General features: G+C 40.0%; 2 protein-coding genes across 8 annotated transcripts in view; both read left to right on the top strand.

The window, feature by feature from the left end:
* Positions 1–4,440, top strand: part of LOC111959475 (RNA-binding motif, single-stranded-interacting protein 1) — a 74,200-nt gene extending 69,760 nt beyond the window's left edge. For all 7 annotated transcript variants that reach the window (XM_023981071.2, XM_070437740.1, XM_023981070.2 and 4 more), the window contains exon 14: positions 3,734–4,440. The gene's annotated coding sequence lies outside the window, so the exon portion shown is untranslated. The remainder of the gene's footprint in view (positions 1–3,733) is intronic.
* Positions 4,441–13,176: 8,736 nt separating this feature from the next.
* LOC111959573 (CD302 antigen) lies at positions 13,177–18,291 on the top strand. Its single transcript, XM_023981224.2, has 6 exons — positions 13,177–13,521; positions 15,768–15,893; positions 16,060–16,170; positions 16,742–16,924; positions 17,282–17,302; positions 17,469–18,291. The coding sequence occupies exons 1-6, from the start codon at positions 13,431–13,433 to the stop codon at positions 17,666–17,668; spliced, it is 732 nt and encodes a 243-aa protein (XP_023836992.1). The 5' UTR covers positions 13,177–13,430; the 3' UTR covers positions 17,669–18,291.
* The last annotated feature ends 7,416 nt before the right edge of the window (positions 18,292–25,707 follow it).

Here is a 25,707-nt window from a genome sequence, read left to right as displayed (position 1 = left end):
CCCTTGGTTAGCGCGCACTGCGCCCGGCCCGCCACAGGAGTCGCTGGAGCGCGATGAGACAAGGATATCCCTACCGGCCAAACCCTCCCTAACCCGGACGACGCTAGGCCAATTGTGCGTCGCCCCACGGACCTCCCGGTCGCGGCCGGCTGCGACAGAGCCTGGGCGCGAACCCAGAGACTCTGGTGGCGCAGCTAGCACTGCGATGCAGTGCCCTAGACCAGGGAGGCCCCCATAGTCTGGCTTTTTTATGGCGGTTTTGGAGCAGTGGCTTCTTCCTTGCTGAGCGGCCTTTCAGGTTATGCCGATATAGGACTTGTTTAACTGTGGATATAGATACTTTTGTACCTGTTTCTTCCAGCATCTTCACAAGGTCATTTGCTGTTGTTCTGGGATTGATTTGTACTTTTCTCACCAAAGTGAGTTCATCTCTAGGAGACAGAACGCGTCTCCTTCCTGAGCGGTATGACGGCTGCGTGGTCCCATGGTGTTTATACTTGCGTACTATTGTTTGTACAGATGAACGTGGTACCTTCAGGCGTTGGAAATTGCACCCAAGGATGAACCACCATTTTTTTTCTGAGGTCTTGGCTAATTTGTTTGGATTTTCCCATGATGTCAAGCAAAGAGGCACTGAGTTTGAAGGTAGGCCTTGAAATACATCTACAGGTACACCTCCAATTGACTCAAATGATGTCAATCAGAAGCTTCTAAAGCCATGACATCATTTTCTGGAATTTTCCAAGTTGTTTAACGGCACAGTCAACTTAGTGTATGTAAACTTCTGCCATTATTCTTTTAAAAATTCTTTAAGCTTTAATCCAACAAAATCAGCCTTAAATCTAACAAAATTAAGTTCACCAAAGTGGTCAAACCTGGCTCACATCTGAACATTGATATTGTCCAGTGTGTTGTAGTAGATTCGCCTCCTCTCTACTCTGATTGGCAGTTTACTATGAGTTTCGCTGGAGTTTCGCCAGACACAGTTCATTGCATTTCTGTTTGAATTTCTCATAGAAACGATCAAAGTCTTGTCGCTGGCGTTCCAGTGCTTTCATTGTGTCGCTGAGGGTACGGCAGAAACCCATATCCATCACTTTGTTCTGCAGAACATGGAAAAGCGCGTCAGTTTCATTGAAAATTCCATCATAGGCCATGAGCAGAAAGAAAAACTGTGGCTCCTGAGTGGTGCAGCGGTCTAAGGCACTGCATCTCAGTGCTAGAGGTGTCACTACAGACCTTGGTTTGATTCCAGGCTGTATCACAACCGGCTGTGATTGGGAGTCCCATAGGGCGGAGCACAATTGGCCCAACGTCGTCTGGTTTAGAATTTGGCCGGAGTAGGCCGTCATTGTAAATACACATTTGTACTTAACTGACTTGCCTAGTTAAATAAAAAAAAATGGGTTGCTAACGGTTAATTTTTTTTCAGCAAAGGGTTAAGGCATGTAATATTTCCACATAGTTGCCCCTGGTCCTGTTTGATGAGCTGGCATTCTCATCATTACCACAAAATGCCAACTCGGCAGCATGTAACATTAATTAGCTAGATCTTTCAAAATCTCCTTCAGCTTTGCATTGTGCATGCTGATGTTCAATCTCTGTTGTTCATTGCCAGATCTATCCGTGAGCTGCCAAATGTCTTAAAAGCTATCTGGCTTTGGATATGAGACACAGATTTCTCGTGCTTCTTGAGTGCTGTAGACAAGTTGTTCTAGTTGCAGTATCCGGCTCTTGTCCACACGCTGTCACTGGTGGAGAACAGCAAGCGGGGGAAGCGGAGTCCACTGCTAGCAGCGCAGCCACAGAGCCAGTCTTTCCGGGCCTTGATACCACTCAGATTGAAATAATCGTGTTAGTTTCTGTCCCTTCCTTTGATGTAGGTTTCTAAACCCAGATGTTGTTCTTCCCTCCCTTATCACACCCTGTTTTGCTAGAAAACTGTTTCAGAGGCAATATGTTAGCCATCCTGATCAGCTTACTTTAGCTAGCAGTAAAACGAACGTAACCGCCAAAAGGCGGCAGATGACATGTGACATCCATAGGCAGGAGCGAGCTCTTCCTATCCTCCTGCCTATCCTCCTGCCTGTCCTCCAGCCCGTCCTCCTGCCCATCCTCCAGCCTATCCTCCTGCCTATCCTCCAGCCCATCCTCCTGCCTATCCTCCAGCCCATCCTCCTGCCTATCCTTCTGCCCATCCTCCAGCCTATCCTCCTGCCTATCCTCCTGCCTATCCTCCTGCCTATCCTCCAGCCTATCCTCCAGCCTATCCCATTACATTTTTCACTCCAGTACGTATGCACATTTATTATTTGAGTGCAATGAAAATGAATGGGAGATATTGACACATGGAAGGCAGCGAAGCGCTCTGCCTGCTTTTCGGTGTCCGTTAGCTGGGAGTATAAGGTAGAAACACGCATGCACAAGTCATGTCAATGCCTTGCATTGAGTTTGGAGTTTGAAGGGCGGGAGAAAGGCACAAGGCAAGGCTGCTTTTCCTCTGGCCACCTTGCACATTTTGTAGTAGATCACCGCAAATTTGGGAGGTACTAGTTCAGAAATCCATTTTATCGTGAAGAAAAAACATGAAGAGAACAAAATTATTATTGATAATATTTATATGTATTCATTTTTCATGACAGTTGTTTTTTAATTCGTTTTCACAAGGTAGGCACTGCCTACCCTCCCAACCCTGACCGCACGTCACTACTCTACTATACTGTACCCTACTCTACTGTACCGTACTGTACTCGAGTTTACTCTACTTGAGTCTCTTATAATTGATGAAAGGGCCCATGGACTCTCAGATCTAGTGGTCTTGAGACCACTAAAGACAACAAATTCGGTCTTTAACTTGTCATGGACTCAGCTCACTAGGTCTGTGTCTGGACCTTGGGACCAGTGTCCTGGTATAAATCCTGGTCGTGGCTCCTGGATATTACCTTAGTCTTTGGTTTACAAACCATACGATCACCCAGTTGACTACTTTTAAATGGTGGAAACAGTCCATGGCAATGTCTATACTAAAACGAGTCTCCCATTTATCTTTATGATTGAAACTTGACACTGAAATGCCGGTTATCTTGCCAAAATAAAGATAGGTAAAGTGATAATTTAAACATCTAACGATATCATTGATTAGATATACAAGTAATAAAGTCATTCAATTAATCAGCAAGTTTCAGATTCATACAATCAACATTGAACATTTTACAGAGAATAATAGAGATTATATTTCTCTAAATTCAATGTAAAGGTTTAGAAAATCAGGTAAAAAAATCTGGTTTTTACTATTTTTGTTAATTTGTTATGCAAGTTCAATCTCTAAAATGTATCTGTAATTGAAGGTTAATCAAAATTATCACTACTGTGCATGGTTTTCCCTTTATTGAAACTTTTTCGCTATGGTTCGGTAGTGACAAATTTAATGGGGTGGTAAGGAACTCAGGTAAAATATGATATATTATTATTTAAATGTGTGAGGAGTATATATTTCTACCTGGCATATGTTGTAAGACATCTGTGCTGAAAGTTTGGGAAAAATAGCATACAAACGCGATTTTTTTGCACCACTTCTATAGAATGACCCATGTATATGGTTCCATTTGGGACAGAGCTATAGAAGGAGCCAATGCCCCCAGCCTGTATGGTTGTGGGTAGATGTTTCATATGATAGAAAGACACTTAGTACCGGAGTTTAACTCATCTGATTGTCTTGGTTGTGTCCTCTCAGGTGTGGTAGGAGCCCAGAAGAAAGAGTTGTAATGACAGCTGAAACAATCATGGCTTCCTCTGATGATGGATTGTGCGTTAAGGATTTATCCCAATTTTGCACAGGTTCCGCAATGATTTCCTTTTGTTTGTGATAAGAAAAACAAGTGAGACTGTTTTGTTATAAGTTCCATGAGGTGCAAATAAGTGATTAATTTCATCAAAGGATACTATAATTCTCAAAAAAAGAATTAAAAAAAAATAGTTGTATTTTACTAAAGAAAGAATGTTTATTTTCTACCAAGGATTGTCACATGGATGCAAGAACCTATAGCGGATCATGTGACTTGTTGTTTAAGGTGCATGATAGTAAAGATGTCGTTTGTTAATATTGTTTATGATTTACATTTTTGTCTTTCTCTTATTTTGTACTGAAATAGATTTTTCTGAAGATTTATTAGCCAGACACCTTGAAAATGATGTTTTGTGCTTGCTGTGTGAGTGTTGCTATGGTGAAGTGTTCAGTGTTTTTTCTTGTAAAGTGATTTATCTTAGTGGTCTAGATTGATCTTTCTGTCTCATACAATTTGCCTTAAAAATTTCCGTACAGTAGCTGTATAGGCAACCTCCGAGGCTAGAAATGAGCAAGAAATGTTAAGAGCTATTGCCTTGTAAATCAGCTAAATAGGGCTTTTCCTTTGAGTATAGCTTATAAAATCTGCTGTGTTTAGAAATGTAGGATCTTAATTTGATCACCCTGTTGCCAGAGAACTTTCCTGCAATGCAGGACATTTTAAACTTGTGGTGTATTTGAGGTTTCAAAAGGCTTCTGAAGTGTGTAATTTCCATTTTGTAATTTCCCTTATGAAAATTATATTAACCACTACAAAAATGGCCATTCATTATAATCCACATAATAATTCACATTTCCTATTGCTGCTGGATTATTTTCCTGCTGTAGCAAACTGGCTCAAATAAAGATCCTACATCTGTATGTGTTTTGCTTTTCCCCTCTAAAAATGAATCTAAAGTAGAAGTATTTGAAAAAAATGTTTAGAGTGAAACGACCCTCTGAATCTGATGATGATTTTGAATAGGATGTCATGTTTGTATTATCTGAGGGCCTTAAAGGTCTTTGGTTGTTGAATGTGGTAGATATCCTGCTGAATGATCACATTTTGAATTTTGCCTTTCAATTACTTGGTGTTGTAGATTAGCCTGAAATGAACTTCTTGGGGTGGGGATGGAATAAGGGAGGGCGTGGTTGTGTCTTTTTTGGGAGATGTTGTCAGCTTGGCAGGATGTTTCTTTTTCACTTTCAGTTGAAATGCAAACAGGCAAACTTGGATATATTATTGTGCAAAAAAACGATCAAAGCTTTCACGTACATGGAGTTTGAGTTGGGGAAAAATGGAGATTAAAATGTCGATTTTATTGCACCTAGCTCTTTGATAGGAAACAAACAAGCTTGGCACTTCCAATTATAGTTTACTTCACCAAAGAACTGAGCTAGTAAATTGAGGAAAGTGTCATTTCTCTCTCACAAGGATGTAATTGACTTTTTGCCAGACTAGATTGCAGTTTGGAAAATGTGCCTTTTTTTGTACATTTACTTTCAGTTTTCATACGTTTTATGAAAGTATGAACACAAACAAGCTTGAAGGACGATTTGGATCCAACAAATGCCACACGCTGATTTCATCACTACAGAAAAATGGAAAATGCGGTGTTAGAAATACAAAGAAGGCAGTTTGAAACTATGAAATTACAAAAAAAATCTTATAATAATCTGTTTTGACATTGTGCAACAGATAATGTTATTGCTAAAAGTTAGATTATTTTTTATCATAGTAGATTTGAACAGGCTTTATGATTGAGTTGTCTTCCAGAAGCCCGTGTTCTGGCCTGATGGTCGGACAGACTGACCAGTTATCTACCTCAGAGTTTCGTTTCTCCTCTGTATTGGGCCGGGTTAGCAGGTCCAGCCTGCCCTTCCAGACCAAATGCCATGCTCAGGAGCTGGCCATATACACTTGTTTTCTTTCAGGTTGTTTTTAATACTTTTTGATTTTCTTCACAAAAAAATAAGAAAAATGATGATATATTATTATAATCATTTTGAGGACAATTGTGCGTTGAGCGTATTTTAGTTGTGTTCGGACATTAAGTTTCATAGTTTCAAAAGTAGAACTGCTGCTTTCATCACAAGACATACCAGAGGCTAATAAAAGTGGTTGAAGACAAACAAAAGCTAAAGCTGAAAGTGGTATTTCCTGGATCTGTGACATCTCCTGAGAACATCATTGTTGCTTTGTCAGTCCAGACAGACTTGCAGCAGCATTTCCTCTGCAGTCAGCTTGAGTTGAGTTACTAAAGTAAAGGGCCACTGTGACTATACTTGAGATTTCTGTGTAATGCCTGAGAGTGATAACTAATTCTGTCGAGTGCTTGTGAGGGTTATGCTGCTAGTAATGTCTGAACCAAGTGCCATACTGCGTCTGAGTCAAGGGTTTGGAAAGGTTCATAAAGAAAGAAAAATGCTAATTTAATCAACCATCATGTTAAAAAGTCATTAAGTTATATTGAAAAGTAATAATTTATGAAGAAAGAAGTTTTGTACAGATCGTTTGAAGAAATAAAAGATTTTCATAGAGATATCTATATGAGAGTTAATTTTTTATTTTGTTTTACATGTGCCACACATTTCCCAGTGGTAACATATGTCCAGTTTAAGGAAACCATCCTCTGTGTTTTTGTTTTATAGTGTTTGTTAAAGCCAAAAATATTTTCAGTAGATTGTTACTTAAGCTTTATTTCTGTTCATTTCTTTGAATTTTTTTTAAAATAAAAACTTAAATTGGACTTGTTCTGTGTTCTGTTGGTGTGGGAGGGAAGAGATCTCATTATATTGATATCTGGCTGTAAACAAACCCTCAGAGCTGAGCCAGTTGCAGATGAAGAGAGCATGTTCATTTCCATCCTAGCAACATGACAAAAAAGCATCGTAGTTACAAGTTAGCATTATCTAAGTTATAGGATCTCTATGCCTAAAACTATACAGGCCGAATCCCCCAAGGTAAATGGGCGCGTTTGACATTGCAGCCGACTTGAAAGGCGAGTTGAGACTGACTGATCTACAAATCACCTTGCGTCATAAATAACTACTCAATATGATTTGTAGACCAGCCAGTCACAATTTACCCACGATACAAACCGGCTTTGATGATCTCAAACACGGCCAATGGGGGAGTTTGATTAGACTGAACCTGTGTAAACCGGGCTACGGCCCGTTACGTCACCGGGTAAAAGTAGTGAAGGAGGAGTGCCCACCTCAAGTCGAGCATGCCCTGGCCATAATGTCCACAAAACAGCATGATGAATTGTTCAGAAACATAAAACATATCTTTTCTATTAAATATATAGTAGTTTTCCTTGGGAAGGCAGGTAAAGCGATATGAGTTGTATATAAAGAGCAAACACTTTTGCATGTGGAAACACTGAATCCTAACTCATTACTCCACGTGCTTGACATACATTACTTCGACTTTGCCGTCGAATTTGACCGGGGCACCTGGCTCACCCCCGGAAGGCAGCCCGGTTTTAAAACGAGTGCAATCAATGCTAACCCAGTTCGCCCGGGGCATTAATCAAATCCCATCAATGTTTTTAGATATAAAGTTTTGTTTCACAGTCTTTGCCTCCTCCCTCCTTATTGCTGATCATTATTCCATCAATCCACTGTCTGTATTGGATGTACTTAATTTTACCAATGGCAGCTGCTCCTGCTCTACATAAACATACATTTCTGAGTAAAAATGTTCAGTAACAATCAGAAGTAACAACTGGAAGACAAATTACTTTGAAGATTAAAAACTATATTAGTAGCTTATGATTTTATTTTTCCATACTGTGAAATGTGTCAAGACCAGAAATATTGGAAGCATATCAGAAATTCTGCATATCTTTGAAAGTGTATTATATTTTAACCTTTCTTTGAGTCTCCTTTTGTAAGTAAATGATACTGGTAATCTCTGTTTCCACAGATAAGGTGCTGAATGAAAACAATTTCAGCAGTTACCAGTAACATTGCCTTTGCAGTGATTTTCTTATGGATCTTCCTCACAAAACCAAAAGCTTTCAGGAATGATTGGAGTGACAGCACAGCATGGCCTGTAAAGGCCTATCTCCTGTGAGATTATTCCTACAGTACCAATTTCCTCATAGTACATGAGAATTCCAGTCATTTGCCTCAACACAGATGACACTGACCTTACCTCACACAGAGTTGAGATTGACACCGCTGTCGCATTCAATGAAGATGTGACACATGCCCTCTTGCGACAGAGGGGAAACTTATCTATGTGGTCCGTTACAGCAGCAAATGACATGTACAGAAGCCTCAGGAAAAGGAAATTGGATAAATGGGGTAGAATCATGTCAATCCAGCCGAGTAATATAACTCTGACAATGCATCTTATCATTAACCTTTCGTCTGTTTTATTTCTCATCTTGTGCACAGTTTTGTAAATCAGCTATGGAGGCAATCTAATCAATATACCAGGACTCACTTCGCTAAACAGGCCTTACTGTTGATGAGACATTCTGTTGAGTTGGACTTACAGTGTGTTTGGCATTAGCACGTTCACAGCCCTGAGGGTGAGCGCAGTGTAGAGATTATCAACACCATGTCCTGGCCATGGTGTTAACATGCATGTCCCAATCTCAGCCAGTGTGAGTGGTGACAGGAGGGAGGCTACAGGGATGGGGGCTAGGAGAGGGCTGTGACCAGGCCTGGGTGGGTAGTGGATGGGAGGGAGGATAAATGGACGGGTGCTTGGAGAGGGCCATGGTGGCCAAGCCCTGGACTGGCAGATGGGTCTTCCTGGTCTCCTGCAGGGTGTGGTGCCACCCGACGGGAAACCGTGAGCAGCAGACAGACGAGGAGCCAGATCCATGCTGCAGCTGTCTGTGGCCTGCAGCCACCTGCGTCTAGCTGTTACAAGCCGGACACGCCTCTGCATCTACTACAGCTACGGCATACTACCCATTCTGCCCCTTTGTCTGTCTGCAGGTAATATGAGCGATCTCAACAAAGGTGTAATGATTGTGTGGTGATGTATCGTCTTTGAAATAACCATGTCTTCGGTTCCATCGAAAAACGTGGCCTTTACACAGGGAGAGTACAAAGGGCTCTTTATCTTTTTGGGTTCTGGCAAGGTCTATCTCAGTGGAGAGTGAAATACGAGTGTTCTCTTTCTATGTGACCATTATTTATGATTTATTACATTCAACAGTCTGATGACTTTGAATGGATGGGTGTCTATGATTGCTCTTTCTGTCTTCCCTCACACAGGGTTCGATCTAAAATGGCTGCTTGGTCTCAGGTCCTGGAGGGCTCCTGAAGATAATAACAGGATATTCATGTTTTTTGTTATTTTTAGATGAGATGTCTACTGGACATATTTGCTAAGTGGGTTCATGTGAGTTACCAATCAGTCTTGTCCATTGCTACAGTAACTTGTGTTCACTTGAATAAAAAATATTTGTACAAGTTTAAACCATTCAGGCTGGCTGTTAAACCGCCAAAGAATCTCTGGCATTGCTGAAGAATTTCTGCAGTGGATAGGCAGCAGACATCGTGTCTATGTTCCCTGTTGATTTTGTCTTGTTTATTAATGTAGTGTCTCTAGTCTTCTTATGTCTAGAGCTGTGGCTTTCGTATACCCCACTGAGCTCTCTGCCATTCCAGCTCTCACCAACATTCTTCTCACTTCTTAATGTCTTGCGCCTTGTTTATTTTTCACTGGGAGCTTTGGATTAATTAATGAGACAATAATGTTATTCATCATTTGAGTCGTGGTAGGCCTACAAGTAAGGATTTGGCTATACAACCTAAGAATGAGTGGAATTTACTGTGCTTCTTATTTACATCCAATTGGTCAGTAATTTCAGTTGAATATATATGTAAAATATGTTCCTGTGTGACTGTGACATATTTATACTGCAATTTTTAAAACATAAAGAGGCACTCTGCAAGCTTTTAGGCAGCATGTTATCCTACTGGGTTGCAACCACTGAAATCTGTACAATTGATGTACTTATGGCACCATCTAGAGGACTTAATGGGTTATTCTGTAAATCAATGTCCTCCTGGGGCCCAACTCCTTTATCAAAATAAAACATAACAATAAAACCACTTCTCCCTTAATAAACATGTTGCTGTTTCCTTCTCCACAATCTATAATACAATTATATCGAATGAAATGCATGTACAATGATATTCTTCAACTTCCCAATAATTTTAGCTGGTGCATTAAAAAAGTAAAAGGGAGTTGCTGCATAATCATTTGTTTTGACAAGCTTCCAACATACACTGAACTTTGCAAGCCTACTTTTTGAGGGAACATGTAAATTCAGGCACTGGCAGTGGTGGATTTACCATTAGGCAACTAAGGCAATTGCCTGGGGCCTCACATCATCAGTGTGCCTCGTGAACTTGGCATACTTACAATAGTTTAATACATTATTTATATTATCTTCCTCCTCTGCTTGAGGCCATCTTCTGCTTGTGAGTAATCTCCAATGTGCACTTTTAAGCAAATGGATCATTTTTTCCCCTCCGAATTTGGCTCTAGCTTTTGAACGTTTGGGGATATTAGCTATTACGACCCCATAACTGAAAGCTAATAACTGGAGTGGATATGCAGAAGACATCATGTCTATGTTCCCTGTTGATTTTGTCTTGTTATTTCCCTCTACGATGCTCACAAGCAGTGCAAGACACGTTAGAAGGGACTGTGACAAAATCGCATCTTTCGGAGATGCATAAAGATGGCAGCCCCCATGCACTTTCCACAATTTCCTTGTTTGCTAAGATCGCAGTATTGTACATTGCTCTCTGTTACTCTATTTTTGTTTTGTCATTAGCACGGTATACATCAGGGACATAAGACATAAGCGACATAAGCTGAACTCAGTCAGGGTCTCAACTTACTGTTGAGGGTTAGAATAGTAGAATACACAAGTGCAAGTTCGAAATTTGGCTATGGATCAGCAGTTTTTCTCTTGTTTTGTCAGTCACTGACAGTCACTCAATTAGCCTTTTCAGCAAACAATTTAGCTGACAGATATCATTAACATGGCATAAGGTATGCAAAATGTGTAGTTTTGCAGGAAATTTGCTTTAAAACTGAAAAAAAAAGCTCCATCATTTGGCAATGTATCTCTGCCCCATGGCAAAATGAGTAGAATTGCATGAAATGTGTTATAAAATTGCAACATTTTCTCTCCACCGCATGGTCAATGTGTAGAACTGCAGAAAACTTGCTTTAAAACTGCAACATTTTCTCTATGCCGCATGTGTAGAATTGCAGGAAATGTACTTTCAAACGTACATTTTTCTCTCCACCATCAAGAGGGAAGTCCCCCAACCAAATCTCGCTTAGGGCCACCAAAAGGCTTGAGCCGGCCTTCGTATACATGATCACAATTTTAGCTCCAAGACCCCAGCCAATTGAAATAAACAAAAAAGTAGGTTGTGCTGATTTATTGGCGCATTGAACCATGTTGCGCACCTTAGTTTAAAAACTCTATGAAATAGTGCTAAAACAATTACGTCATATCTGAATCCTGACATCTTTATACATGTTCACCATTGAAAATAATGCAGATCGTTTTTTTCTACACATAATTATTACCTAATACCTGATGATCTTCTCTGTGTAATGCAAATAAGAAATGTTACACCTTTCCCATTTTCAAGTCAATTGACTTGAAAATTAGCCTTATGAACATAGAAACTTGGTTGCAGTTTGTATCTGTGCTATAATGGTTCAAAAGTACATAAAATGAACTAATATATATGCATTGGTTGATATTGCAAAGAAAATATCAGATATAGGTATTGGCCCAGAATTTACACATCATGAATCCCTAAATTGAAAGGGTTAAAACAGAATAATTTTGAAAAATATTCTACCAACTTTGCACAACTCTTAGGGCAACAGGTATCCATGATCTTTGTCAAAATTGCTCACGCTCAGTAAATTTGGTTGGGAATCATTGATGGACAGCAATATTCAAACCTTGTCTCTGATTTTTCAAGCTAATCTAAGTCAGGACTGACACTGGACCACTTAGGAACACTCAACATCTCTTGGAAAGCCCTTCTGGTGTGTCTGAAAATGTTTGTTAGATTAGATTTAGGGTTAGATTTTCAGAAGACTGAGGCTTTTCTCTAACTTTTTACCTGGGCTTTGCTTCTTTCATATTTGTTTTTTTATCCTGACAAACTCCCCAGTCCATGCCAGTGACAAGCATACCCATAACACTGCAATAGTAGATTTAATTTTAAGGTAGCAAAATTTGAAGACTGTGCAAGGGGTGTGTAGACTTTCAGAAGCAACTGCCCTTCTTTTGGCCCGCAAATTGCTTTTGACGAACAAATCGGTCTGGAAAAAAATCTATGTGGCCCGTTGATTTGTTTTTATCCCAGTGTGGCCCTCAAACCAAAATTATTGCCCACCCCTATTCTATGTGGTGATGCAAAGACCTTTACTAATGGAGGGCATTTCAAGTCTTTCCAATTAGCATTTTCATTCTGCTTTGTTCACCTTGAAATAGCTGGCTCCAAATAGCTCTTTGTTCAGCAGCCTTAGTCCTCTTCCTGGGGCCTCCAAATCCACCCCTGGGGCGAGTATTTACCGCTATTTAAAGTTAGTGGGGTGGGATTTAATTTCAATGTGAGATGCTGTAACGTGGTCTCAGGGCAATTTGTATTATTCTGTACGTGAAGCTCCATTTAGTATGATATGTTACACTATTAGGTTACAATATGATTGGCACAGCGGTCGTACATACATCCCCCATGTGACTCGAACACGCAACCTTTGCATTGCTAGAAGGTCGTGGATTACGCCTAACCATCAGTGGTGGTTCTAGACCATTTCAACTGGGGGGGCCAAGCTGGGGCCAGTTGTACTGTTAGAGGGGCCAGTTACATTAGATGTTATTGTTGTCATATCGTTTTCTTTACTGCATTGCAGGCATTAGCAGGCAAAAGACCATGTTCATAATCATCATCGTTGCCACTGTCTAATAATGGATGTAAAAAAAAAGAACGATAGCAAAAATTAGTTATGTCAAAAGAAAATCATACTCCACATTTAGGGGGGCCACAAGGGGGTCCAAAATAGTTGTCACGGGGGCACTGGCCCCCCCAGAACCGCTAGTGCTGCCCATATAGTCACATGCTATATCTCAGACAGCACTGACACGATTTTGACAAAACATGGGTGAATGATGTGTCTTGCCATAGAAATTACACTGATTGGCCCAAGGTGGGAGAGCTATAATAATTAACTGAAATGGGTTAGTCACATGTGACATCTCAATTGGCCCAAGAGGGGGGCGCGCTGCATCATTCGTGGGGGACGACATGTTTTCTGTTGCCTTGCTTTTTGTTTAGTTTTGTATGTTGTTTCCGGAAGTTAGAGGGTGTTAAACGTTTTGGATTTACCCCTTCTTTTTTCTGAGTACAGTAGTGGGCGGCAACAGAGATACTTTTGAGGAGATAGGAAACTCCAGTGGAATCATCCTAAAGTACGTTTCCCGTTCGTAATATCTCTGGCGGCAACGCAACTATTTTCAGGATGTAGTCCGTTCTAATACCACACCGAAGAAGAATAACATTTTGGAGCCATGATTTGGAGCTTGCGAACATGGAGTCACTGAAGAAATGTCGTCTTTGCCCCATATATTTATGGAATTTCCTTTTTGTTGTTGTTTGTTGGCAATATACTCTAGCTGGTGGTAAGTCGAGATAGTATATTTATTTTAATCAGAATTGTATTGTTTAAAACCGGATGCGAAATGCTCTTTACTCATCGGTATTGTTCGAGAACTGGAAGTTGTTGTGGTTTCATTTTAAACTTGGACGAGAACCTTTCCATACTGTTTCCTGCTGAACAACTGTGTAACATTTTACTGTTGCGTTGCGCACAATAATATTTCCTGCTTTATAGGGCTTCATATTTTTTGTCTGATTACATGCCAAATTTGCTAGTTTCTATTAGAAATGCAGAAGGCTGCCCTTCTGCATTGTGACTTGGCTTGTAACCAAGTTCGGACATCACGAGGTATAAGGTTTAAACAAACAATAATGTGACCCTAATTTCCAAACGAAGCAGGAAGTGTGTAGTCTAAAAACCATACTCAGTTAAATGTGCTTAGAATATTCTCAAAGTGGGTCCACATACAAAATGTAAACTAGCAATTAATTACATGGGGTTAGTGCCAGTACCAAATTTACAATTGCAGGGATATTGGAGTATTTGAAGTAGAAATGTACATTTAGGCGGGGATTTGGAGAAAGTGACTAGCAGGATAAATAATAATAATAGTAAACAGTATGGAAGCAGCATAAGTGGTGGTGTGGGTGGTGAGTGTGAGCGCAAGAATGTCAGTGTAAGCGTGATAGGTGAATGGATATACATGTAAACAGGGCTGAAAAGTGACTAGTTGCAGGAATATATAAATAATTATGGTAATATACTAATGGTAATATATACATGTAAACAGGAGTAATAGTGATCACATTGCACTTGATTTCTATATGACAATTTAATAAGTGTGCCTGTTGATTTTCATGACACTATATTCATTTGGGAACAGGTTGAAACATTTATGGAAATTTTGCTAGCTTGCTGTTAGTAGCTAATTTGTCCTGGGAGATAAACATTGGGTTGTTTTTTTACCTGAAATGCACATGGTCCTTTTTTTTGCTGGATCTTTGTAGAATTGAGTCACACCAAATTGTGTGTTCTCTACTCTGACAGTTAATCTACAGATAAAAAGGGAAACTCAGTTAGTTTTTAGTTTTATTTGATTAATCTCTCGTCGTTCACTCTTCTGGGGATTTTATATGACGGTTGGCAACCAACTTTAAGATGCATTACCGCCACCAACTGGATCATATTTTGGCGCCTGGCTACACAGACGCCTGCGAGCAGTTTGGATGAAATTATTGAATAACATGTATGTGTACATTTATTTTGCAGCGCATGCAACACAGGCGGTTTAGTCAGTATGTAACCCTGCATCTCAGTGCTAGAGATGTCACTACAGACACCCTGGTTCGAATCCAGGCTGTATCACAACCGGCCGTGATTGGGAGTCCCATAAGTCGGCGCACAATTGGCCCAGCGTCATCCGGGTTTGGCCGGTGTAGGCCGTCATTGTAAATAAGAATTTGTTCTTAACTGTCTTGATTAGTTAAATAAAATAAAAATCCATTGCATTGCATTGAGCCATTGGATGTCCCATTTAGCCTTGTTAGGCAAATGCCCCGACGCTGTCCAAAAGCTCCGTCTAGACGCAAATACGCCTCGCAGTTTTGGAAACATTTGGAACGTAACTTTTAAATAAGTGAGAAATAAATAAATACAAAAGATGCACTTAATGTACGCAGTTTAGGAAAGTTGCACCCAGCTGTATTTTGAGAAACGCATGCGATCCAGTCAAATGGAAACGCGAGCACAAGGTGAGAGGATGTGTCATAGCTGAGGCAGTGTGCGACAACAACCAGTGCGACAACAACCAGGTGCAACTTTGCTAAACTGCGAACAGTTGGTGTGTATTTTGCATTTGAAAGATTCTTTCTTGCTATATTAAAGTTAAGTTCCAAGGATTTGCAAAACCGTATCACTAGCAAGGATTAATCCAGTTTCTAAACGTTAAAACAGAGCGATGGGATTGTAGTTCACATGGAGCCAGCTGTCCTCCATACCATCAGGTGAGAACCCCAAGATGGGGACCGGCTATAAGCCACCATGGGTTCTCGAGATGAAATGGCTGTGGCACTAAAGTCTCTCTTGCTCAACAAAGTCAATCATACATCCTTGTTTGTCATTCACATCCCTACTGATAAAATGGTCACTTGCTTGACTAGTTTGTGCAGGTTGTTGGAAATGTAAGTTGGACCAGGGACGCCTAACTTTGTTTGAAAGTGGATGTAGAAAGCTATAGTGGTTTTGTCTCATGATTAACTCTCTGCACAGACTGTCCTGCAGATGGGCGCACCTGGGTGCCTTTCAGACAAAGATGCTACCACTTCGTCCATGGAGAAGAAGACGTGGCTAAAAGCTATACGATTGACGCTGCGAAAACCATCTGCTCAGGATATGGTACTCCGACGTCCCCGATATGAAGTTGTCTTTTTATTCCATAATGTTACACCTTTCTTTATTATTATGTATTAGATGAAAGGCTATAATTGAATTGAACTATTTCAAACTACTCTCAATGTTTGTTTTCAATTGCCACAGATTGTCCTATGTTATCTCTTTTTAGAACTGGTGAGTGTCCAAAGTGCAGAGGAGAATAATTTCATCATCAAGTACAGTCCGCAGGTGTGGAAAGGCAACATACACGTGTGGTTGGGCATGTATTATGACAGTGATGGTAAGTACTTTTAGATGTACTAGAAAATATGACACCTCCGTATTATGAATGCTACATTGCCATATCACTTGGTTGTACAGTATAATGCCGTCACTTTACCCATTGCCACAATCCATATTAAACTATGCCTTGGGATCAGTGCCGTTTGTAATATTTGTAACACAATGAGTATTATGAGTACATTTCTTTGCTAATAAGGTCCATCAGGTCTTGTAGTGCCAAAACTGCCTGGAAAGAGTTTTGGTTTTGTCAAGCATGGATAATGCAGCTGTCCCATTTTTGAACTGCACAATGTCAGGAAATCCTGTTTTTATGAAGCTCTGTGTTACAGGAGGATAAAAAAAGAAACTCAAAGAAACTGTGATCCACACCCAGATATTAACGGCTTTCATGTGGAAAAAACGCAGACGCCACTGATTTTATTTGAACAGGGTTGTTTTGACTATGTGTATAACTTCTCTATGACAATATCTTTTGGGGTTTATGAAAGAAAGGTGAAATTAAGAGAGAGAGAATAAGTGGTCATTGCTATTTTTCTAAATTTGATGTCTTGGTTTATTTGTCTGATAAGATGAGGACTTTAAGTGGCAAGATGAAACCGGTCTGAGCTTTAATAACTGGGGGAATAGCTCCAGTGAGTCTGAATTGATTCCCATGGACACCTGTGTGGCCATGCACAGCAGCACAGGGGAGTGGAAGAAAGTCAGCTGTGTTGAAAACCCAGAGAATGGCGTGGTCTGTGAAACTGCTGAAAGTAAGGCCCTATTTTTAGCAGCATTTGTGAACCATAACCTTTCTACTCTTATTAAGAGACGGGACACACCATACCGAACGTCACCCGTGCGCAGTGGGCGGCCATCAAATAGCCTCTGACCACCGAATATTGGCCGCCATTTTCTTTTAATTTCCCAACAATTACACATTCTGAAACGCAGGTGATCTTCGTTATCGTGTGTCCTGCTTCTAATAGCCCAGTTGACATAAATCCACTGCAGCAATATGTTGTTTTGTCAGTTTGATTAACAAGTGGTTGCAGATTTATGTTCATTTTCATTTCTGAGTTATTTTTAGTCATGTTTCACTGATATGTTCTTCCTTTCTTCTTCAAAAGCAAAGAAAGACGGCAAACTTGGTAAGTGAAGTGGAGCCATTTTCCTTTATTTTGTTCTTAGATAGCCATACAGTCATAGAAATAGACTGAATAGAACAGGTGTCCCGGCCCGTTCTATTCATTATATTTTTATAAATACAGTAAGCTCAATGGTGACCTATCCCTGCATTGTTTTTTGTGTGCTCAGCTCCCAGTCCACTGCTTTCAGCTCTGGTAATTCTCAGTGTGATCGGCATCATGGGGATCTCTGCAGTCTTTTGGTTCCTGCACCAGAAGCACCGTCACGGTACCGTCCTCACGTCATTCGAGTACCACCCCCCGTTCAGGTCTCCCACCTCTGACGAGGCCTGCCTAGTGGAGACAGAGGAGACTGATGACATGGCTTAGTGGAAGTCCTCTTAGATTATGCTGTGTGCAGTCACTCTTGGAGGAGAGGACTAGGAGAGAAAAATGTGACCTTAATTGAGACCGGTTCCATTGTCCAGAAGAGATGATTTGACAGATAAAATAACATACTACGGAATGACACGTGGCAACTTTTACCACCAACTAGAGCCACCGTCTGCTTAGGTCCTTTACACTATTGCCTGTCTGAATGGGCTCCCTTATGGATATTGAGTCCGTCTGCTTTTTTGAAGATGTATTATTTTAATTATGGATGTTTGTGTTCGCCGAACAGTATCCTAATGAAAGTGTGTTTTCAGAAAACTTTCCTTCAGAAAATCTGGTTTCATAGTTCAGGGTGCCCTAAAGTCCATTGCTGTGAATGTAGACTATCATTTGCTTGCTTTTTACAATTAATTCAATATTGAATTGTGAGAATCGCTGTTTTCAATCTTCAAAGACATTTGTTCTCCTGTTGTTTTGTCTGCATCTGCATACAATTTGTGATCTTTGTAATGCATGGCGAGTTCAATTGAGATAAGTTATCATTATCAAACATCTTCATGTTCTATTGCCCTTGTAAGTGTTCATACTTTTCAATGATTTCATCTCTTCCTCTAGTGTCCAGGCTTCAAATGTCTTAGTTCTCGATTGAAGAGATAAATACAAGTAATTGAAATTACAGAGGGATAATCGATCATTTATATCTCAAACAAACAGATTAATGCTTGTCAAAGAGCCAGATTCAACCAGTGTGCATTTTCTCAAAAAAAGGAATCTCGGCGGATCTGTGTCCAGTTGTTTGCATGCTGCTGTAACTTAGTTCAAAGCATTCTTTGTGGCGATTGTCAATGTACTGACGAGCTTTTACAGATGATTACATTTATAATAGATATGATTTTTTGGGGGAGGCGTTATTCTGTAGTGACATGCATAAACGTCTATTCATGGGAGAAAACATTTTAGTGAGGATTGTTTGCCTTTGACCTGAACCATCTCCTTGTTCCAACTTCCTAAATAATCATTTATTTTTACAAAGCTATTAATCCAAATTGTAATTGACTAATTTTGATATGGTCAGTGCTTTTACTAATGCATTAGTAATACAGTATGTTACAGTTTGTGGAGTGTGCCTAAAAATGTGTATTGACAGAACTACACTCTCATAAGGTCTTTGAATGTCTGTGAAAGATTTCTGCTAATTACTGTGCAATACTCATTTAATTTGGCTTTAGCTAAGCCCTATTTGTTACTCAAAATAAAGTTTGGAAATCACCTGTGAGTTATGGGCCTGCCTGTTCTTTTTTTAATTGACTTGTGTGAGCGTCTCATCTTGTGGACAAACATGGTTACCCTGTGCTTGTTTTGAGATTTCATAATAGATATAATTGCAGTCAAAGTAGTTGTGTTCATGTTGCTTCTTTGACAAGTCTTGACGATTTGCAGTTGTCATACTGACACGGTTCAAGTGTCATCAACAAGTCGACATGGTTAACAATGTTACATAGTTCATTATTGGAATCTTAAAGTAATCCCTCATCTAGCTGTGTTTACACAAGCAGCCCAATTCAGATTTTTTTCTCACTAATTGGTATTTTGATCAATCAGATTGGCTGTGAAAAGATCTGTGATTGGTCAAAAGACCAATTAGTGGAAGAAAATATCAGAATTAGTTATATTGGTTCCCCCCCAGATTTTGCAACCCTAACTAACCCCAAAGTGCAACACTTGCAAACAATTGATGCCAACCATATCCATATCAGCACTATTCTGTCCATTCCTGCGATCGTTATAGAACATTACAGCTAAATATACACCTGTCAATGCATAATTAAAAAGGACCTGATGAATTGGGACACCGGATTGAGGACAGTCTAATTACTCCTTAAAGGCATATAGATTATAAGTCACTGTCATCTGTCAAGCAAACACCCACCCTCCCACTGACTACATGTCCTGGCTCTGCTATAGCACTAGAGGGTTGTATTCATTAGGCACCAAACGGGGGGGAAAACTAACAAACAGGGAGAGCTCTATCTCAGTTTGTCCAATAAGAAACGTTTGCTTTCCTTTTCCGTTGCAAAGTGTTTTGGCATGTTTTGATACAGTGTGCACTAATCAATGACAGTTTTTCCTGTTCCTTAGGGTTAGGCTATATTTTTCTCTCAGAAAATACAACTTCCATCTGGAAAATATGTAAATGTTGGTCATTCAGCCCTCCAGTAAGGATACATTAGTGATGTACACAGTTATATATTCATAACATCTGATATCTCACAGGGTAAAGTAATCTTTCTGTTCAGGAAATTATTTTGGTCATGTAGTGTATGCTCGTCGAACATCTCATTCCTAAATCATGGGCATTAATATGGAGTTGGTACCCCTTTGCTGCTATAACAGCCTCCACTCTTCTGGGAAGGCTTTCCACTAGATGTTGGAGCGTTGCTGCGGGGACTTGCTTCCATTCAGCCACGAACATTAGTGAGGTCGGGCACTGACGTTGGGTGATTAGGCCTGCTCGCAGTCTGTGTTCCAATTAATTCCAAAGGTGTTCAATGGGGTTGAGGTCAGGGCTCTGTGCAGGCCAGTCAAGTTATTCCACACCGATCTCGACAAACCATTTCTGTATGGACCTCGCTTTTGTGCACGTGGGCATTGTCATGCTGAAACAGGAAAGGGCCTTCCCCAAATTGTTGCCACAAAGTTGGAAGCACAGAATCATCTTGAATGTCATTGTATTATTGTATTATTCCTCCTCCACCAAACTTTACAGTTGACACTATGCATTCGGGCAGGTAGCGTTCTCCTGGTATCCACCAAACCCAGATTTGTCCGTCAGACTGCCAAATGGTGAAGCGTGATTAATTACTCCAGAGAACGTGTTTCCCCTGCTCCAGAGTCCAATAGCGGCAAGCTTTACACCACTCCAGCCGACGCTGGCATTGCGCATGGTGATCTTAGGCTTGTGTGCGGCTGCTCGGCCATGGAAACCCATTTCATGAAGTTGCCGACAAACCGTTCTTGTGCTGATGTTGCTTCCAGAGGCAGTTTGGAAATCAGTAATGAGTGTTACAAATGAGGACAGAAGATTTTTTACACGTTGCGTTCTTCAGCACTCTGTGGTCCCATTCTGTAAGCTTGTGTGACCTACTACATCGCGGCTGAGCCATTGTTGCTCCTAGACGTTTCCGCTTCACAATAACAGCACGTACAGTTGACCGTGGCAGCTCTAGCAGGGCATACATTTGACAAACTGACTTGTTGGAAAGGGGGCATCCTATGACGGTACCACATTGAAAGTCACTGAGCTCTTCAGTAAAGCCATTCTACTGACAATGTTTGTCTATGGAGATTGCATGGCTGTGTGCTAGATTGTATATACCTGTCAGCAACGGGTGTGGCTGAAATAGCCTAATCCATTCATTTGAAGGGGTGTCCACATACTTTTGTAGTGAATGTAACTCCTAATATGAAAGGAGACATCCCCCCGTGATGTAGGAGCTTGGCCACTAGGCGGAACAGTAGATCACATTTCCAGCCTGTACTTTCCAGGAACAGCAACAGAAACAGATTGCATGAACTCCTTCAGGTAATCATGCATTGTGTATGTTTTTTTGTTTTTTTATGTAAACAAAATCTTGGTAAATGTCTAATCTAGTGAAAGAATCATTTGATTAATTTAAGTATACATTATGATAACAATCAAGTGTTAATATCACATGGAATTTGATTAAGATAAATATTCCTGGCTGCTATCTATTCAGTTTGATTGATGACACGTTTGCGCCTGTTGTGAGCAAAACTGTTGCAGGATTGGTTTTAAAGTCTGACAAAACCCAAAAGTCAACCCATTTCAGCATAAGTGGTCTACAGAGTGAACACATTCAAACGCTTCATTTTTCAACTGCACCATGCAGACTGTGTTTGAAAAAGTGGAAACATGACTGAGTAGGGTATGGCCGTAGTGTAGATTAAACATAGATATCTCATTCTGTTTGAAAGTTCAGTTTTGTGGGAAGACATCCATTAAACTATTCGCACAGATGAAATGGCAACAAAGAACAACAAATGATGAGGTCAGGTGAAACACAAGGCCCAGTGAAGGTCAGGACTCCCACTATATACCTCTTAGGAAAAGGTAGATTTCAGTCCTTTAGTTTATTGGCCATTTTCCTCGGTACTCTCGTGCCTATTTGCTTGGAAATGTACACAAATAACTATACTTCTTGGTCTGGAGGCACTGTGGATATGTTTCAATGTTATGAACACATATCATTCAGACAAAATGCATTGAAACAGAATATTATGTTTACAAAATTCTCTGTATATCTTGCTCTAATCATGACTCATTGTGTCTTGTAGATGAGTCAAATTGAAACGGTCAGTCTGATCTTTTTTTGCCATGGGGGTTACATACAACAATAACACAACCTAGAAATAGTGTTCAGACAGAGCTTAGAAATGAGCTTCTGTCTGGATGGGATTTCAGCAGATGTGTTGTAATCACAGAGGAATGCTTTGTGACATATCTACTTGTTCAGCCCAATTTTCCCAGGACCCAAGAGTCTGTCTCACCCTCCTCACTCTGGACAAGGCAGCCATGAATATGCAACAAAGCATAATTTAGTAGATAGGAATACAATAGCAGCTTGCTGTGAATGCAGTTGTCCATGAAAGGAACCCTGAACGACACTTTTAGAATGGGTTTGAGTGTGTTCGGAAGAAAATGAGCTTGAGCTCAGGTTTGTCTGGAGCTGAGAGAACATTCAAATGTTTATACAAACCCATTGTAGCGAGTGTATAAATATGACAAGACATTTGACTCAATTTGCTTTGTCTTTCTTTGGTGGCAGTAATAATACCAGATCAATTCAAACATTCAACCATTTATTATAGAAATGATCACAAAATTAAACACAGTTCACACAGTTCTGTATGTACAAGTTCAACAATGAAATATAAAATAAATATTTATATCCAGGATGTAGTGCAAGGTCAGGTTTTCTAAAGTAGATGTTCGTTTTCATGCCCAGAAGTGATTACCATAATTAATTGTAGTGTTAATGTGGGCAGGAAAAAGCTTCGCTTGAGGTTTTTTGAAAATGATGGGACTTGCTTACATTATAATTACCTTGTCAAGCATGGTCCTTTATTTTTTCCAGACAGATCTGTGCTTTTGTGTTTCTTCATGGTTTTCTGCTTCTTCACCAATATAAGTGTTGCTGTTTCACCCCAAGATGGATTGTTTCTGGAGAGCAAACATTACAGAGAGGCTGTTGCCATTATGAATATGGCTGTAATGGCCTATTTTTGATCAAATAACACTGAAGGCATTTCATTCACACGTCTGCCTTACCACAGCCTGGAGGAGGATGGGTTTTGCACTGACCTGAAATTGCTAATTAAAAGGGACAGTGGTATGCATACGTAAATACGATATGACACAGAGTGACAGTTGGCATGAAAATGGGATGCACAGAGCCACTGCTGTTCACCAGTGGTTATCAAGTAATTATCAAGTAATATGTGTATTACTGCATTCCTTTGTGAACAAAAGATGCTAAACTCACCACAAGTATTGCAACAATTACTCTGAAATGTTCAATAGTTTATGCATCGCTAATAACAATACATGTATTTACAATTTCTAAAATGCTTTATGTAATTGTATAGGCTCTAACAACTGGTAAAACACTCCTGAAATACTTCTCAGAATCTCATGTGTTCGAATCTACTCTGAAATATGTGACAGTTATCTAACCGAAAAGCAATGCTGTCACCCAAACCATTATTTTCCTCAGAGTTTCAGGTTTTACCCCAGGCAAATCCAGCTTTCTTTTAAGACTCATTATTTCATTAGATTTCAACTCTCTCTTCTGTATTATTCTGTATTCATCCCTTTTCAAACTCTTGCCTTTTCAAACTGAGGTGCCTGTAGACAGAAGTGGGGAGCATCTGTTTCCCATGTTATGGAAGGCTCATGTTTCTCCTCCATTCACTGTCTTCCTTGAACATGCTCCAATTAACAGAGGGAAAACAAAGGCCAATATTTACATGGCCGTCCACTGCAGAGGCATTTTATAAGTAAGTCTATTCTGAGCCACAATTAGTCTGTGTAAATAAGTCTTGTGGTCTGATATTTAATAAGTGCTCGTTATCAATGTACAGATTCATTTTTCTTCCTTGATAGCACATTCCATGCCAGATCTTTATTTCCTGATAATTTTTCTCTTCCTTCTAGGTCAATAATTTGCTGGGAATGCTTGTTATTATGTGAATGACATGGGAAATGAGTACGTTTTCATGGTGGAATTGTACAATGTCAAGATGACAGGTTAGTCAATGATCTTGTATGTTGTATGAATCTGTCAATATTCCACCAATGCACTCGTGTATTAATCCTGATGATGTTTGTGGCATACTGGGTGATGTTTCCCTTGATTAATCATGTCCTTTTTAATGCCGGGTGAAGGGCTATTTGAAATCACCACACAAATGTTAAAGCCTTGCCTATGTGTGCTACATGCATTTCAGAAATATTTTCGAGGAGTGCAGGACTTAGGACATTTTGAATGCAATTTTTTATCATCCCAGACGACATAACACTTCATGCTGAAAGCAGAGACAGTGGCGTGGTGTTTAAAATCTGATGAAGTCATTTCACCGAATAAATATTCTATTTATATATATGTAGTTAACAGGACTAACTATCTTAAATTAGAGATTGGTCTACTTCCCTTGGTACAAATGTCTGATATCCACTAAAATTAACTTCCAACACCGTGTGGGTTGATAAGCACACCTGAGGTACCACTGGCATTGCACCAGACCAGTTGTTATATTAATATTTTCACAAATCTTTTGGGATCTGACACAGGCAGTACCTCACACACAGTACCAATAACATTGAGTTTTTGCAGCATATATCTGGTGTTTTTGCAGATTGACTGACAGGTTAACACTTTTTTTGGTTTGGCTAGCTAGCTACATAGCTGGCTAATGTTTTTGTTTGAAAAATGTATCTGGACACAGTACCAGCTTTTTTTGCTTCACCTGGCTGCCAATTCCTAATCTTCTGCTAACATAATTTTAGGAGTCGCCTGAAGCATAAGAGGAATGGGAGAGAGAGGAATACAGCAGTGCTGAGGCAGAGGGGTGGTAGTGGACGACTGGCTACTATTCTGAACTTTGTGTGGTGAGCTTTCTGGCACCCAGAGTTACTGAGGCATCACCCAAGTGGGTGTTACACAGAGTGGAAGAGGAGAGGTCCAGCGGCTATAAGAGACAGGCTGGTTCCCTGACTTGCCCTCTACAAGATCATCAGCAGGCTCCATCACCATCATCTACCATCCTCTGACCAGATCCCTACTCTTGAGCCATGAACTGACCCTCTCAATCTTCGGAGGATGCAGCTTTCAAAGACTTGGCCTCTATTGAGTGACCTGTCATGACATATTGCTCTTGAAGTGCTTTGAGATTCTCAGAAAAGCGCTATAGAAATGTAATAAATTATTTTTATTTTTTATTATTATCATTAGTGTTGGTCCAAGACAGACAAGCATGTCATCACTAACCCACATGACCTATCTGGAGAGGATTGTTTTGTGCTGAGAACAAAGGGCAATATATACCTTATTGTTGTGTAATTCTCCTGAGGTTCCTATCATCAAATAGCTAATAAGTAGCACAAAACCAGGGATATTTAAAATATCTATGGATAAAAGAAGTTAACACCATTGCTGCATGAAAAACAGACCATGCTTTTGAAAATGTGAAAACACTGTATTGCAGGGCAATATTTCCATAATATGTAAAGCACTAAATGTTTTAATTCACTTTAGATTAGTTGGTCCACAGTAGAAAACTGTTCTGTATTTATTGTACTATTAAGCTTTTAAAGAGGCCTAGCGGATTAACCCTGAGCGTAATTATGTACAGAAACCTTGGACTGCATTTACCCTGTTTTTAGCTCAGAGATGAATTTGGGTCATTTAAATTAAATGTATGTGTGGTGCTGGAAGGGTCTTGTTTTTTTATTGGAA

The sequence above is a fragment of the Salvelinus sp. IW2-2015 genome, linkage group LG36, assembly GCF_002910315.2.
Source record: "Salvelinus sp. IW2-2015 linkage group LG36, ASM291031v2, whole genome shotgun sequence".
NCBI lineage: Eukaryota > Metazoa > Chordata > Actinopteri > Salmoniformes > Salmonidae > Salvelinus > Salvelinus sp. IW2-2015.
The sequence above is the reverse complement of the archived record's forward strand: the minus strand, read 5'-3'. Positions and strand labels throughout refer to the sequence as shown.

Coding starts and splice junctions, on each gene's coding strand:
- LOC111959573 (XM_023981224.2), top strand. CDS start 13,431: ATGGAGTCACTGAAGAAATGTCGTCTTTGCCCCATATATTTATGGAAT. Junction 16,171..16,741: donor CATGTATTATGACAGTGATG/GTAAGTACTTTT, acceptor TTGTCTGATAAG/ATGAGGACTTTAAGTGGCAA. Junction 16,925..17,281: donor GGTCTGTGAAACTGCTGAAA/GTAAGGCCCTAT, acceptor CTTCTTCAAAAG/CAAAGAAAGACGGCAAACTT.